The sequence below is a fragment of the Eubalaena glacialis genome, chromosome 11 (assembly GCF_028564815.1).
Source record: "Eubalaena glacialis isolate mEubGla1 chromosome 11, mEubGla1.1.hap2.+ XY, whole genome shotgun sequence".
In the NCBI taxonomy this organism is placed as follows: domain Eukaryota; kingdom Metazoa; phylum Chordata; class Mammalia; order Artiodactyla; family Balaenidae; genus Eubalaena; species Eubalaena glacialis.
In genome coordinates, this window is record NC_083726.1 from 28,171,978 (window position 1) to 28,189,061 (window position 17,084).

Genomic DNA, 17,084 nt, shown 5'->3' on the forward strand with positions numbered 1-17,084 from the left:
CTGCTTACTCCTTGAAAAATGGCATGTATTTTATTAATTTATTAAAATTCATTTCTATTTATTCTCAGTTAAGTGTGTTAGTGAATTATATAACTTGAACTTAATAGAAAAAAAACTATTTTATATATTACTGCTTTACTGAACCTAAAACATTGGAATCAGAAACAAAACAGTAAAAGGAATTAAAGAAACTAAAAATGTAATGATTTGTTTGGTATTTCTAGTTGAGGCTCAAGATATACAATCTGGTATTATACATTGTTAAATATGTTCCATTCCTTTCATTAACAATATAACTTATGAATTCATTGACATTTAAAAAAATCTATAAATGACAAAAGACTTAAAGAAAATGACCACGGTTAAAGATTTGATGAAAGTTCATAATAATGCAGTTGACAAGAAAATTAGTTTTTTCTGAGATATACATTTTAAAATAATAACTAGGATTATGACTTATAACATTATACCAGAACATATAAGATTTTTAGAAATTTCATGTAATATCTGAAACATTTATATTAAATATAAATATAAATATAAATATATTATACCAGGTTTCTGGTACCTGACTGTACTGCTGAACTGAATGAATAAGCATTTTCAGAACTCTAATGGAAAACTGATGAGCTCATAAAAGTGCTAACAAAAGATCAAGATGAAAAAAAAAATTAATTACATGGGACTGAGTGAACTGATGAGGATGAGTATAATTTTTGTGACTTTCTGTTTGAATTTAAAAAAAGAAAAAATCCCACAAGGACTCAGAGGCAAAGAATATACAAATCAATTTTCACTGCAAAGTAAAGGAGCTGTTACAGTGGAGGATTACTGGACTGAATGTCAATATTATGACATAGTATGAGTGTGTTTCATGTTTGGTAATTGCAATCATTGTTGCTTTTGTTGTGGTCATCCATGTACAATGCTTGGTGTCAGTCTATTTATCTCTTGTAAAAATAAAATACAGTGTGTGTGAAAAAAAAAAATAAAGCTAGAATGTCATAAAAAAAATCTAGATATTTTAGAAGGCATATAGAAAAATAACTCATTCTAAAGCATTTAAAAGTACTTTTTAAATAATTAGCTTTTCTTTAGATCAGAAGTTAAGGTTAATAAAAGTATTATTCATAAAAATCTACATTATTAAAAATATCAAAGCTGTAATCAACTTATATTTGGTGTTGTCTTTAATGGAAATGATTTTTTAAGAATTTAATTTTTATTCCAAATATACTTATTTGAATCCCAATTTTTAAAGCTAAAAAGGTTATAAAGAGATGGAATAAGTATGATTACACTCATGCATAGTTACTAAAGAGAGCATTTAAGTATCATTTAAGCGAATGCTAGTATAAGGGATCAGATTTAGAGGTGTGTTTGGACTTTTTATTGTATGGTCAATGTGTACTTTTGTCAGTCTTGTCTTCCACCTTTCATCCATCATTTTATTTTATTTTTTTCTGCTTTCTAATGGAGATGCTTAAACTTGAGGTAATGTGTTTTTGGAAGGCTTTTTAATATTAGTAGTTTAGTACTACTTTTAATATAGCACCTTCTAGCACCATATGGCAATTTTGTGTTTTAAGGCAATCTCAGAACTTCAAACATATGCTCATTTTTGTTTTATTAATCAAGCAAATTTTTAACCATCTTTAAAATGATTATTTACTAAAACTAGTAGAATATTAGGACAATAATTATAATCTTAAAGCACTAGCAGGAGGTTTGCATGAAATATTTTTCCTTAATTATTTTGTAATTTAAAATTTTTTAGTAAAAATTCGATGTTAAATTCAATAACGTGGCTTCAAGGAAATGCAAACTATATAGGGTCTTATATACTGTTTCCTTGTGTACAAATATCTTGTAACTTCTTGGAGATAGAGTCATTCATCCCTTTAGTGAGTATTTTTTGAATGCCTGAGTGTCAGCAACTATTTTACATGTGGGAAATACAACAGTGAATAAGATACAGTGCCTGCTCTCATAAAGCTTATATTCCTTTGTGGAAACCAAATAATATATAAGTAAACCAAATCATGATAGAAAGTCAGTTAATGCTAAGTGCTATATAGAAAAACAAAGCAGGATATGGACAGTAGTGGGGCTGGCAATAATGTGGGACAATTTTAGATAGAATGATCAGGGAAGGTATCCTCAAAGAGGATACATGGGAGAAGAATGAAGTAAGCAAGAAGCAGGGTGAAGAATTGGGAGCAGCATTCCCAGGAAGAGAGAGTGCAAGTGCTAAAGATTTCTAGGCACAGATGAGCTTGTCCTATTAACTAGTGAGGACTGTCTGTGTGACTTGAAGAACCTTCTTTTTGAATTTCACCCATAGTGATATTGCTATAGTGAATGTATTTATTTCCTTTGAAATTTTGTCTTTCTTCAGTCTTTATTTTTTTTTAAATAGAAACATATGATCACTGTCAGAAATTAAAACGACTCATAATGTGCAGTAGAGAGAGTGAAAGTGTCCTATAATTCACTCCTGTTCCTCCCCTTCCCCATAACTAAAATGTACCTTTAGGTGTATGCTTTTCCCACATCTTTCTTTTTTCCCCCCTTGAGTAAAGTGAAAAATTTTAAATGCTTGCTTTTATATTTTTAAAAATTCTAGTTTAAAAACATATACATATTTAGTGTACAAAGGATACATTATAAAATTATTTATGTTACTGTATCTAAAAGGATACATTTGCTTTACATTTTCTTTGTTTAGTTCCTTTTATATGTTGGCATTTATCAGCAAGATAGATACTAGATAGATGTTACACATGGCTAACTGTATCTTATAAACTTTAATGTGGAATCATGGTATTTTAATGAAATATACTCAAAATTTGCATTTTAGTACACTGTTACTTATTTCTGTTTATTATGTGTGAGATATTCTAGTAATTCCTTTGAAGAGAGAGTTAGAAGTAGGGATTTAAATACGATAATTTATTTTCCTGTATGATAATTAGGCATTTGTACTACATGATTAAAACATACTAATTTAAAGTAGCTGGATTGTTCCTAATATTTTTATTAACATCCATAATGTTGCTAATAGAAAGTGATTCTGAGATTCAAAGTTGTTAGACATAGCAAATTGAAATAAACTTCCAATACCTATATCCATTTCAAGGTTACACGACCAGTTCAAGACAGAAAGTGTTTAGGATATACTTTTTACTTGAAAACAGTTAAAAATACATGAATACTTAAACATTTTTCTTCTTTGAAGTATATTTTATATACATGTTTTCCTTAAAAATCAGGTCATAAACATATCTCAGACGTGCTGTCATTCCCCAAAACATTTTTGAAACCTCTTTTTATTGACTTTAAACCAGTTTGGAAAGCACTCAAAAAACTAGTTTCATTAATTTATGGTTATTAAAATAAGCCCAAGTGTTTGATCATTCAGTTCAGTTACCTTGTTTACTAGTTTGTTTCTAAAACTTTATACCTTCATCCATTATCCTTATACCTTCATCCACAGTGGATTTGGTTTTATTACAATGAGAATCCTTTAACAAAAAAAAGGGCCACACATTCTGGAAGGCTTTCCAAAAGAAGTAGCAAAAGATCACTTGGCATTATTGTCACAATAAATTAGTAGCCTTCTAAGATTTTTTCTTGAAGATGAAAGTACTCACTTGTAATATATGATATAGGTAACTGCAATGTGTTCATTTAAAAAAATTAAGAAATTTATTGTATTCATATTATAGTTTATTTACTGATGAAGAATATAGGCAATGAAAATAATCGTAACGTTAAGAATGTAAAAAGTAAAGCCAGTAAGCAGTATTAGAAATGAAAAAGTTCTCCTGTTAATATCACTTGCAGGAAACCATACTTAAAAGGCAGTACTTAGTCTCTCTCTAGTGGTTGAAGCTTTCATGTATAGGAAGCTTGTATTTCCAGGCTCTTTGCTTATCTTTCTCTTACCTTATTTATTAAATGATTAAACCATTGTTTTCATTATAGACATTAATTTTCATTTAAACAATATTAAATGCATTAAAGCAAATTCATACCCAGCTATTCTCCATGATCATAGAGTGATCCAGGTTAATAAAACTATATATAGCTTATGTTTGATAACTTCTTTGGACAAATACTTTCCATTGCAGTCCAAAAGATGATTCACCACTTTCAAAGGTAATTCTATGTTGGTTGTTGCATTTAACATGATTCTGAAGTAAAAAAAAGGCTGTGCACAGAAACTGGGAGAAAATATAGGCATAACTTGCATATCCTTTTTAAATTCAGGAGGATTAAAGTATAGAATTTAAAGCCAGTAAATTCAAGTTTGCAGTTTGGTGCTTACTTCAGACACATAAAATAGGATGTCAACCTTTCATTTCATGTATTATTAAATAAATGAAGTTGTATATTTTGGATAAATTTTAAAAATTAATTTTCAGCCAGAAAAGATGTAGGGGTGGTAAGATAAAGAATCAAGTTGAAATTTCTGAGTTATTTCAGTTCAACAACAATGACAAAAATCTATGTAATCTGAAAACCTTTGGATGCTTCCATTTCCTTTTTTATTTTAGTTTGCTCTAATTTTTTTTTTTCCTTTTAGGCCACAATAAACCAGCTGAGGAGTGAACTTGCCAAAGGCCCCCAGGAAGTTGCTGTGTATGTGCAGGAACTACAAAAACTTAAAAGTTCAGTTAATGAATTAACACAAAAAAATCAGGTGAGAATTTAAAAACTACATATAATGGTGAATTGATTTTATAGACCTTAAATTTTAATCTTGTGTATGTTATTTATATATTGGCACAGTACAGTATGACTTGTTCTGTGTGGGTTTTTTTTTTAAGTGTTATTTACATTCACATTGTTATGCAACCAATTTCAGAAGTCTTTTCATCTTGTAAAACTAAAACTCAACACTCATTAAACAACTCCCCATTCACTGTCTCCCCTGCCCCAAACCCCTTCTACTTTCTGTATCTATGAATTTACTATTCTAAGTAACTCATATGAGTGGAATCATACAGTATTTGTCTTCTTGTGTTTGGCTTATTTCACATAGGATAATGTCCTCAAGGTTCATTCATGTTATAGCATGTGTCAGAATTTCCTACCTTTTTCAGGTTATATTACATTGTATGTATATATTGTATTATCTATCATCTGTTGCTTCCTTCTTTTGGCTAGTTCTATTGTCAATAGTGCTGCTTTCAACGTGGGTATACAAATATCTATTTGTGATCCTGCTTTCATTTTTTTTTGGGTAGATACCCAGAATTGGAATTGCTGGATCATATTAGTAATTCTATTTTCAGTTTTTTGAAGAAATCACCATACTGTTTTCCATAGTGGCTATATCCTTTTAAATTCTCATCAACAGTGCACAAGGATTCAACAGTTTCTTCACATCCTTGCCAACATTTGTTATTTTCTGTGATTTTTATTTGTCTGTTTTTTTTATAGTAACCATCCTAATGAATGCTAAGGTGGTATCTCCTCATGGTTGATTTGCATTTCCCTAATGATTAAGATGTTTAGCATCTTTTCATATGCTTGTTGGCTATGTAATTTTCTTTGGGTTGTTTGTGTTTTTGTGTTGAGTTGTAGGAATTCTTTATATGTTTTTGATATTAACCCCTTATCAGATATATGATTTGCAAATATTTTCTCTTAGGTTGCCTTTTCACTCTGTTGATTGTATCTTTTTATAAAGGAAAAACGCTCCTGTGTGTCTGTACTCTCAATACTGTACTACAGCTTCACTTCTGACATCAGATGTGAGGGTGTTCCGTATATTAACGGTTCTCAACACCAGCTGGGTGTCCTGCAGTTTAGCTCAACTCTTACACTGCTTACCTGGAGCTAGCATCAGATTCCACAGATGAAGGGTGCAGTCCTGCAGGGCTGTGCCTGAGCGCCCCAACCCTACCTCCCCCACGCACCCCAATTCAGATACCAACTGAAAGTCCATCTTGTTACTTGTACTTCTGCCCAACTGGCTATAAATGGGAGGTTCCCAATCCCCTGCCTCCGGTGTGATTAATTTGCTAGAGTAACTCACAAAATTTGGGAAGACATTTTACTTACTAGATTACTGGCTTATTATAGATGACTATAACATAAGAACAGTGAGATGGAAGAGATGCATAGGGCGAGATATGTGTGAAAGGGTTTGAAGCTTCCATGCTTTCTCTGGGTGCTCTCCACGTGTTCACCAACTCAGAGTCTCTCAAAACCCTTTCCTTCTTCCTACACAGGCATGATTGATTAAATCATTGACCACTGGTGATTAATTTAACCTTTAGCCCCTCTTCCCTCCCTGGAGGTCGGGGTGGGACTGAAAGTTCCAAACTTTTCTTCAAGGTTGGTTCCCCTGGCAACCAACCCCCATCCTTAGGGCTTTCTAAAAAATCACTTCATGAATACGAACTCATAGGTGGTTGAAAGGGGCTTGTTAGGAATAACAAAGGATATCTTTATTGCTCTTATCACATAGGGAATTCCTGGGGTTTTAGGAGCCTGGTTCCAGGAATGGGGACCAAGACCAAATGTATGTTTTACAGTATCACACCTTTGATGCACAGAAGTTTTAAATTTGAGAGAATTCAATTTATCTATTTTTATTTTTGTTGCTATGCTTTTGGTGCCATATCCAAGAAATCATTGCTAAGTTCAGCGTCATGAAGCTTTTCACCTATGTTTTCTTCTAATAGTTTTATAGTTTTAGGTCTTTGATTCATTTTGAATTATTTTTTTTTAATAGTGTAAGGTAAGGGTCCAGTTTCATTCTTTTGCATATGGAAATCCAGTTTTCCCAGCACCATTTGTTGAAAGGACTGTCCTTTTCCTATTGAATGGTCCTGGAGCCCTTGTTGAAAATCATTTGACCATGTATGTGAGTGTTTATTTCTGGGCTCTCTAGTCTTCCTCTGTTGGTCTATACGTCTTTCTTTATGCCAGTACCACATTGTTTTGACTACTGAATGTTTCAATAAGTTTTGAAATCAGAAAGTATGAGACCTCCAACTTTGTTCTTATTCTGTATTCTGTAATGTTAATATTTTCTGCCTTGGTTCTTTAAAGATGAGCAACAGATAATATTTAGTTTTGGGATAGGGCAGGTATTGGTATCAGTACTTTTTTTTCCCATGTCTTTACTTTTTTGGTGGTGGAGGAATAGGAAGTTATTAAATCTTTTTACTCAAAGGTATGGTGAATTTGTTGGCTTTGCTTTAATGACTTCATTAATTCTCATATCTGCTTTTACATTTAATCTGTTGTGATATGTTTGAAGCGTGTGAAGAAAATTTAGTCTCACAGATGTGTAGTTGGAAAACGGAGGACTATCTTAATAGCTTTTTCAGATAATTGTAGCTATTTTTATTTGATATTAAACTGAAACTAAAGTATAGTTTCTCAAAAGTTAATTACAGTGTAGAATCTGAAACCATAGTAATGCAATTTTTGTACTTTGTAACAATAAAATTTTTTCCTCTGTCTTGCCTTTTGAATGGGTCTTTCCTGTGCATGATTTTGTAACATTATGCATTAGTCATGTGGAAAATATTGGTTCACTGAGTTATGCAGATTTTTTTTCCAAATATTGACACATTTCACTGTACAATATAAAACTAATCACATTTGTCAATATCACCATCAATCTTAGAATACCTTATACGTATGAGGAAGTGTCAAGCTCATGGTGGTGGATACAAGTTTTCCAAAATTCTAAGCTTCATTTGGAAGCTTGAATTTTATCATTGGCAACCAATACTATCAGTTCTATCCTTTGAAGTGACAGATTTTCTTCCTCCCCAAATCTGAATAGTCATAGTTTGTCTGTCATTCTTAAAAATGGTGTTTCATGGAAAAAAGCAACTAGCTCAGTTTATAATTCAATCACATAAATGCTCTTCTGTATGACAGTTATATTATGCAGCAGAAGTGACCCATATATACTTCCTATTTTTTCACAGTTTTTCTTTTTTCTTGCTATTTCAAATATTGCGGCTATGAACATTCACATACAAATCTCATGCATTTGTCTAAGAATTTCTCTATTATGTAGTCTCACATGAAATTGCTGGGTTATAGGCTATATACATAATCAAATTTACTAGGTGATCCCAAACTATTTTTCAGAGTAATTATACCAGTTTACCATTGTCCATTTTTCCGTATACTCCTGGTGCTGACTGGTTTTTAAAATTTAATCTTTTTTATGTTTTATGAAAACCTCTGTGTCTCCCTACCCCCCTTTTTTCCCTCCTGTCAAGCTATATGTAGAAAACTTCCACGTATACTCTAGTTTTATCTTTGTCCCTCAGTTTGATTTTTAATTTCTTTGAGCTCAGAGTTGACCTTCTACCTCTTGGAAATTTACTAGAGGTGTACACACAATGGATGTTTATGATCAGTGTAATTTATTTTGTCTTTTTGAAACATTAAACTATTAATAAGGGATAATGAAGCACAGGTTGTGTGTGTGTGTATATATATGTATATATTCACACATGCATGTATACATTCACACTATTAAAGGAAGTACTATGTTTTTTTTTATGAATAATACATGGACTCAAGATGGTTTAGTATGGTAAAATTAGAATATTTTTGATTAGGGAATAATAGGATTTTCTACTAATCTTACTAATAGTAAGACTTCAAATTTTTTTTTGAAGTGTTTTCCTGTTTAGGATTTTTTTCTCCAGTTAGAGCAAGCACAGATGTGCATCTACCTTTTTTTATTATCCTTGCTCCCTGACCTCTCCTCACCCAAGTCCTTGGCAAACCATGATTGTTGACAGTGGTGATATCCAAGTGTTATGAATCATATGCTGACATTTAAACAAAATTCTGCAGCTCAATTTAATTAACTATTTCCATATAAATTCTGAACAAAATCATATGCTTATTTAAAGCTACTAATATGATCAATATAGGTCATTGTTAGAGACTGAGTTATTATTTGGGTCTCACCTCTTACCCATTTTCCATCCTTCATTGCTCTCCGCTTTCCAACAGTCTCAGTATTAAGATGCTCATAGGCCAAAGCAGAAGCCAGATATGGCAAGTAGTTGTATTGCTGTGTATTACCACTGTATTGCAAAGTGGTATATTGAGATGAACAGCATAGTACAGTGGTCAAAGGCATGTTTAAATCCCAGCTTTGTCACTGACTGGCTGTAACACAGAGCCTCTCAAAGTCTCTTTCCTCTTCTGCTAAGAAGTACTGTTATACTTATTTGCCTCTTAGGATTGATATGAGTATTAAAAAAATTAATAGATGTTGAAGTGCTTAGACCACTGCCTGGCTTAGAGTAAGCACCTCAGTGAATGTTTGTTGTTACTGTTTTTATTTACTGTAAGTTTTGTGATGCAGAGTTGAGTCAAGACCAAGGTGGATGTTTTCCTAAATTACTGCCTAGTAAATCAGGAAAGACTCTTGTTGAAGACATAACCTTTTAGCTTAGTCTTTTTTTTTTTTTTTTTAAATTAATTAATTAATTTTTGGCTGTGTTGGGTCGTCGTTGCTGTGTGTGGGCTTTCTCTAGTTGTGGTGTGCGGGGTCTGCTCTTCGTTGCGGTGTGCGGGCTTCTCACTGAGGTGGCTTCTCTTGTTGCGGAGCATAGGCTCTTGGCGCGCAATCTTAGTAGTTGTGGTGCTCGGGCGCGGGCTTAGTTGCTCCGCGGCATGTGGGAGCTTCCCGAACCAGGGATTGAACCTGTGTGCCCTACATTGGCAGGCGGATTCTTAACCACTGCGCCACTAGGGAAGTCCCTTTAGCTTAGTCTTTAAGGATGCTTAGGAGCATGTCACATGGCATTTCATTTTGAGAGCTAGATACAGAAGGCATGGGGACATGTAAGAGCACAAAATATAAGATATTGGAGAGGTACAAGTAGTTCAGTTTGTTCTTTCTCACAAAGCTGTTTTGAGGAACAAACGAGATGAGATCCTTGAAACCACTTTGTAAGCTATCAAGCAATAAAAAATGCCATTCTTTTTGCATTTCTTCTCATTACCTGGGCTAGTAACAAGTGAATAACAGAGTCTAATACAGGGAAATTGTCTCTGTAGGGAAATATGTTGAAAGAACAATTGGTGAGGAAGTCAAAAGAGGACTGGACATTCGGAAGGAAAGAATTTTGCTTACTCAAATGATAATTATGTTATGAGTTAAGCTTAACATTCATTTTATAATTTAAACTTGAATAGTGTATGCTTTGGGAAGCCTGAATTGACTCACTGAGTGTCTGAATTGTGTTGTGAAAACTTTATTGGACTTAGAATCATCATATGTGACTCTTGCTACCTGGCCAAGTCATATCAGGTTCTTTCAGCTTTAGCTTCTTCATCCACAGAATGGGGATGATAATGTCTGTCGCATCTTTTGTTGTAAGGATTAATATGGAGAAGTGAAAGTGCACTGACTGTTTTCTTTAATGGATTCTACTGTACTTAAAAAAAAATCAATCTTCAAAAACCATGTATTCACTAGACTTTTTGCTTCAGATTCCATGAGAAGACCATAATAAGAATAAAAAGTTTGTGATACTAAATATAGTAAGCCTTTTGCATATAAAAATATATATAATGTGAGTGGATTAGGTTATTTAAAAAGAAAGTAGTTTAGGTTCCTTTAAATAAAATTTAATTATCTCATCTGTGCAATAAAGCAGGAAGATTTTGATTAATTTTTTAGGATAAGTGAATTTTAAAGTGAATGGTTGTAATGTATTTTTGCTTCTTAAAGAGTAAAGCTGTCTGATGGGTCCTTTATGTATAGAACTAGTAGGATTACTTGGGCACTTTATGAGTAAGCCTATGAGGAAGGCTCACTACCTCATTACTAGCCTTAATTTTTGTAGCATGTTTTAAAATTATATCCCACCGAAGTATTTGTGAGCATGGTTGCATTCATAAAATTTAGTAACTTAGAATTTTCTTTGAAAAGATACAAGGCATTTATAATGATCAATGAATAGACTTAATTTAGCTTATGAATTCTAAAATAAATATTATTTTCTTAAAAGAAAAAGTATGAAATCAAGTCAAGAAAGATGTGGAGTTACTAACGAGTAAGACAAAAAAATGTTTATAAAAAGAGAACTTTCCTAACAGGTAGTTTGACTCAAAATTATTATTGTTCTTCTCTAGTCTTTTGGCTCTACCTCTTTTGTTCTGTGTCTGTTGGTTAGTCAAGACACATTTCTTTGCTAATTTTGCTGAAAACTTCTGGGTGCTCTTTTTACTTTGTCTCCCATTTTGTCTTTCTTACATATACTTATATCTTTTTGACACTGCTTTTTCTATAGTATATTTCTACTTGATAATTTACATTAATGAACTTTTTCTCAGACACGTGTTTAAGAAACATTACTGCTGCCTTTCCCACTCTATTATCTAAACTTATTACTCCCCTGTGTCCCCACTTGCAACTTGTTTGTCTGTTCCTTTGTGTCTTTTTGTATAGAGCAGATGGCATGAGTCATGTATACCTAGTCCTTAACTCCTCTCACTACTTTACCAAGTTCAAACTTTGTTTTCAGGTGATTGTAACTTACTAGTTAGCCCCACCTGACTTTGCTCTTTTCATTTTTAAAAAAATTGTGCACTTGAGAAATTTAACACAGTTTTTGTATTAATCTGTGTTTGTGCATTATGTTTTAACTTAGAAAAAAAATTTTAAATGTGTTTCATTTAGATTATAGTCTGTTTAAAGGCCAGAAGTTTTGCTTGCCCTCCACTATTTCTATATTATCCCCTTCTAGCACACTGTATATAAAAATGAGTATAATAAATGTCCATGATTGACTCATCAGCTGCTTATAGTGGCTTCTTTTCCTGGCTATCTTTCTTACAGAGTTGAGTCAAAATTCTGATCCATATCTTGTGTGTAAATACCTTGACTAAAAATGTTCAATATTAGTCGTAAAAACTCCACTGAGCCCAGACTTTAACATTTGATTAGGCTGGTTGATCCAGATCTTTGATTGGAGGTGTCATTTTTATATTTTGTACTTGATAGTATTGGGTAAAATAACAAATATAAGGCAGGTAAGTGATATTTTTAGATCACTGTTTTACACACCTAGAAAGAAATTTGAGTAAGTCTTAAACTTTTGACTCTTAAAAATGATGTTTGTCAAGAAGAGCAAAAATGAGGAATCAGTAGAATCAGGCATACTAGAGCAGTAAATGGTATTGTTATTGCTAAAGCTCTTACCAATTATGAAATTGCAAAGCCAAAGATCAGAATTGCCATATTATTACTTAAAGTAATTTTTGATAATAGAGGGGTAGTTTCAATTTTTAACTCAAATGGGAGATTATAAATATGTTGCATAGCCTAAAGAATCTAGTTAGTAGATTTTAGTGTTTTCATTTTATGTCAAAATTTTGTTGGTAATTTAAAAATTATATTAATAGAGCTTAGTCAAGTAGACCAATAATAAAACCATAAGTTAGTATATAACAATTTAATTCTTCTCGGTTAAAATATTTTCACTCTTTTTATATTATAATATTTACTAAAACATTTAGTAGGAAATGATATTGCTCTAAAGATTATTTGAATAATTAGAATAATTAAAAATATTAGGAAAAGAAAAAAAATTTTAAATTGATATTTCAGAACTTGACTGAAAAGTTGCAGAAGAAAGAACTGGACTATACTCAGTTAGAGGAGAAACATAATGAAGAATGTATGAGTAAAAAGAATATACAAGCAAGCCTTCATCAAAAAGACCTAGATTGTCAACAGCTTCAGTCAAGGTTATCTGCATCTGAAACCTCACTGCAGAGAATACAGGCAGAGCTAGGTGAAAAGGGAGAGGCTACTCAAAAGCTCAAAGAAGAATTATCAGAAGTGGAGACCAAGTACCAGCATCTTAAGGCAGAGTTTAAACAGCTACAACAACAGAGAGAAGAAAAGGAACAGCATGGATTACAACTCCAAAGTGAAATTAATCAAGTAAGAGCTGTTAACTTTTATTTATTGTAATTCCCCCTATGGTTTCTTCTTAGTGTGTTTGATGGTTGTTTGATCTTAATATAGTTCATTTAAAAAGTTGTCATTTAAAAAAAATAACTCTTAATTTTCACAACCTATAGTATTGAGTCAGATCTCATTTCTGTTAATTTCAATTTCCCTTAAAATGATAGTATCTATCATATAGTATTATTGTGAAGTGTTTATGAATTAATACATATGAATTGCTTAGAATGGTACCTGGTACATGGTAGGTACTCAGCAGGTATTAGCTATTATAATAATTCAAATTGTTGATCATTCTTTTATTTAAAAATTCTTATCTTTTTTCTTTTCTTGTTACTAAATTTTAAAATATAATTACTGTTAAACCAATAATATAAAAATTAGATATTTTAAAAGAAGAAAACAAATTAGTCCTAACAACTGTTTTTTATAGGTAAATAATATCTATCAGAAGAAGATTCATGGAAGTTTTGACTTTGCCATTAACTTAATTTTTGAATTCTCTATTCTGATTATTTCTTATAGGTAACATTAAAGTTGGTAGAAAAATGGAAATTTGGGGGAGATTAAAGTCCTCAGCCACTTTTTTTTTGATAATTTTCAACTATTTTCATTTATAGGGCAGTGATACTTGGCTTTTGTGGCATCAGTCCTCTGTCTTCTTAGCCTGAGATACTCTTCCTATTTCTCTTCTCCCTGATAAATACAACTTACTCCACTTGTCACTTTTCCAGAAATCTTTTTCTGCATATTGCCACTTCTCACCACCACCCCCTCCAGATATGGCTTAAGCATTTACATATCTTGATTGTTTTACTTATCACAGTATAGTATATTATCATAACTTATGTATCTTTCTTCACTAGACTCTGAACTCTTCAGGTGCAGGGACCATGTCTTATTCATTTTTTATCCCAACTACCTGGCATTTTGCTTATTAATCAGCAGATGTTTTAGTAAGTAAGTGAATGAACAAATGCAGGCATTCATAATCGAAGGAAACAGAGGCTTGGAGATATCAATGAATAACTTAAATATAACTTAGATATTTGCCTTTCAGTTCAAATGAACAAATGGGGCATTTATGGTTTCTAAAAGACACTATGCCTTGTTTATTAGGAGATACAGAAATGAAAAAGGAAACAGTACCTGCCTTAAATGATTATGTAAATCTCATTGAGGATGAGGCAAGTACTATCCTATACCAATGAATGTGAGAATTAAAATAAAATGATCTCATATACCATGGGAATTTGGAAGACTTCCTCTCCTGTTTTGTTCCCCCCCATAGTACTTCATATTGTATAATTATTTTGTCCTGTTAATGTGATCAAGAAAAGCTTTGTGTGAGAGAGAGGTGGTGCTTGAAATTGTGAATATTGGATGGGTTTCGACAAGTAGCAGTTTGAAGGCAGGAGGGTCTTCCAGGCAGAAAAGTAAACTAGAGGCAGGGAAGTATTACAAGAACCGGGGAGGGACACGCATTTGCTCTGAGGATAGGGTATGTGTAATAGTAGTGGACTATTTTGAATCCAAAGAGCATTTGGAAGTTTATTATGCAGGCTTTTGAATAGCAGGCTGAGGAATTTGGGTTTCATTTGGTTGTCAGTGGGTGGAGGCGCATCAGGAATTTTTGAGAACCTACTCAAACAATATTTTTATTCAAAGACTTGAATGTACATAATTATTTGGTTTAGTCACAATTCTGTACAAAATAAAGAGGTTGTACTGAAGACCTTGAAGTGATACCATTTATCTTCTTCTCTTCAGCATGCTGTCTGGATTCTACCTTCAAAGCATGACTCAAATCTGTCCACTTCTCTTCATCTATACTGCTACCACCCTTAATCTCAGCAGCTGCCGTTGCTCACCTGGGCTACTGTGTTAGCCTTTCTACAGGTTTCCTTTTTCTAGAGACCTCCTTAGTCTATTCTCTGTATGGAAGCTAGAGGCCTTGTTTTAAAATGTGAAGGATATCACTTTATTCCTCTGCTTAACAACCTCAGTGGCTTTGCTTACACTTTGAATTGAATCCAAATATCTTACTTGGTCATGTAAGCACTTGTGTGTAGTATGGTCCACACTATGTCTGTTTTCAAGCTTGTCTCCAACATGTGAAGCAGCCATACTGATCTCCTTTCAGTTCCTCAAACACTCCAACACTTCAAAGCACTTTCCTGCCTTAGGTCCTTTGCCCATGTATTTTTCTTAGAGTGTTCTTGACTTCAGTTCTTCATAAGGCTTGCTCAGGTATTGTTTCCTCAATAAAGCCTTTCTGGACCATTCTATTTCAATAGCTTATTTTCCATTTATTCTGGACCCTACTTTATTCCAGCAAGCTTCTTCTTTATAATACTTTATATTGTATAGTTAGTTTACTTGCGTATTATCTACCATTCCCTTTGGACGGTGAGCTACTTAATTTGAGGAATCTGTTTTATTCTGTACTCTATCAGCCTCTACACTTAGAGCTTTCAGTAAGTATTTATTGGAAGAATGGAAGTGAACCTCACCTTAAACCTTCTTTCAGCGTCCTTAAAGAGTGTAGGGATGAACTGGGTTTGTTTTGCTCTCCACTGTGTCCTCAGCTCCCATTTCAGTGCTGACAAAAATAGATAGCTGTCAATTGTCAACAAAGGACTTGAAAGCAAAGTACCCCATATTCTTCATATTTGTGTTCGTGAGCACTTTTAAAATAGCCACAGATGTGCAGATAATGATGTTATGTAATTAAACAATTAGACATCAATTTACTTTTTTTAATTTTTAAAAAATTTTATACAATTTTTAAAGGTTTCTTTTTCTTTACAGTTATTATGAAATATTGGCTGTATTCCCCATGTTGTACAGTATGTCCTTGAGCCTGTCTAACCCAGTAGTTTGTATCTCCCACTCCCCAACCCATATATCCAACTTAATTTAAAAAAATAATCTAACGTGCCATCTCAAATAGCATAGTGGTTTATGAGTGTGGATTTAAGAACCAGCTTTCTGAGTTCCAGTTCTGTGGCCTACAAGCTGTGTGAGCTTGGACGAGTTATTTAATTTGTACCTCAGTTTGCTCATCTGTCAAAAAGAGGATAAAAATGGAACTGTCTTCATAGCATTATTATAAGGATTAAATTAGTTAATATTTGTGAAGCATTTGGAATAGGGCCTGGCACTTAGCAAACATTAATTGGAACTTAATGAATAAAGAGTTATGTATATAAGTTTACAAAACTAAATTTCTCAGAGAACATATACATGTATGTATATCTCAAAATGTAACTTTAGGATAGACCATTCTATTAATAATTCAAGGATGTATTATTTTTACTCTTAGTTTATCCTTCTTTTTCCTTAATATATTTACTCTAAAATGGTATAGGAGGGAAGAGGTATGGGAACATATGTATATGTATAACTGATTCACTTTGTTATAAAGCAGAAACTAACACACCATTGTAAAGCAATTATACTCCAATAAAGATGTTAAAAAAAAATTAAAAAATAAATAAAATGGTATAGGCATTATGGCTTAAGGGATTTTGGCCTGCTTACACCCTTGGGCAGCTTTGATTTGAGATTCATCTCTTTATTAAAGATCAGGGATTTAGGGGCTTCCCTGGTGGCGCAGCGGTTGAGAGTCTGCCTGCCAGTGCAGGGGACACGGGTTCGAGCCCTGGTCTGGGAAGATCCGGCATGCCGCGGAGCGGCTGGGCCCGTGAGCCACAATTACTGAGCCTGCGCGTCTGGAGCCTGTGCTCCACAACAAGAGAGGCCGCGATGGTGAGAGGCCCGCGCACCGCGATGAAGAGTGGCCCCCGCTTGCCACAACTAGAGAAAGCCCTCGCACAGAGGCGAAGACCCAACACAGCCATAAATAAATAAATAAATAAATAAATAAATAAATAAATAAGTAAGTAAGTAAGTAAGTAAGTAAATAAATAATCAGGGATTTATCAGGATTGTACAGTAAAGAATGACAGTTATTTACAATATATAATATCTCTTTTTTCACCCCTTTAGTAAATCTTCGCTTCAGAGCAACAGTTATCTTTATTTATTTAATAAAAAATTTTTACTGGAGTATAGTCGACCCACGATACCATGTCAG

The 17,084-nt window shown here is 33.1% G+C and overlaps 1 protein-coding gene across 3 annotated transcripts in view; it reads left to right on the forward strand.

Annotated features, from left to right (window-relative positions):
* The window catches only part of EEA1 (early endosome antigen 1), a 125,016-nt gene that overhangs the window by 60,957 nt on the left and 46,975 nt on the right, over positions 1–17,084 (forward strand). For all 3 annotated transcript variants that reach the window (XM_061205423.1, XM_061205425.1, XM_061205424.1), the window contains exons 10-11: positions 4,589–4,705; positions 12,623–12,961. In XM_061205423.1, coding sequence (XP_061061406.1) covers positions 4,589–4,705; positions 12,623–12,961 — 456 coding nt within the window. The remainder of the gene's footprint in view (positions 1–4,588; positions 4,706–12,622; positions 12,962–17,084) is intronic.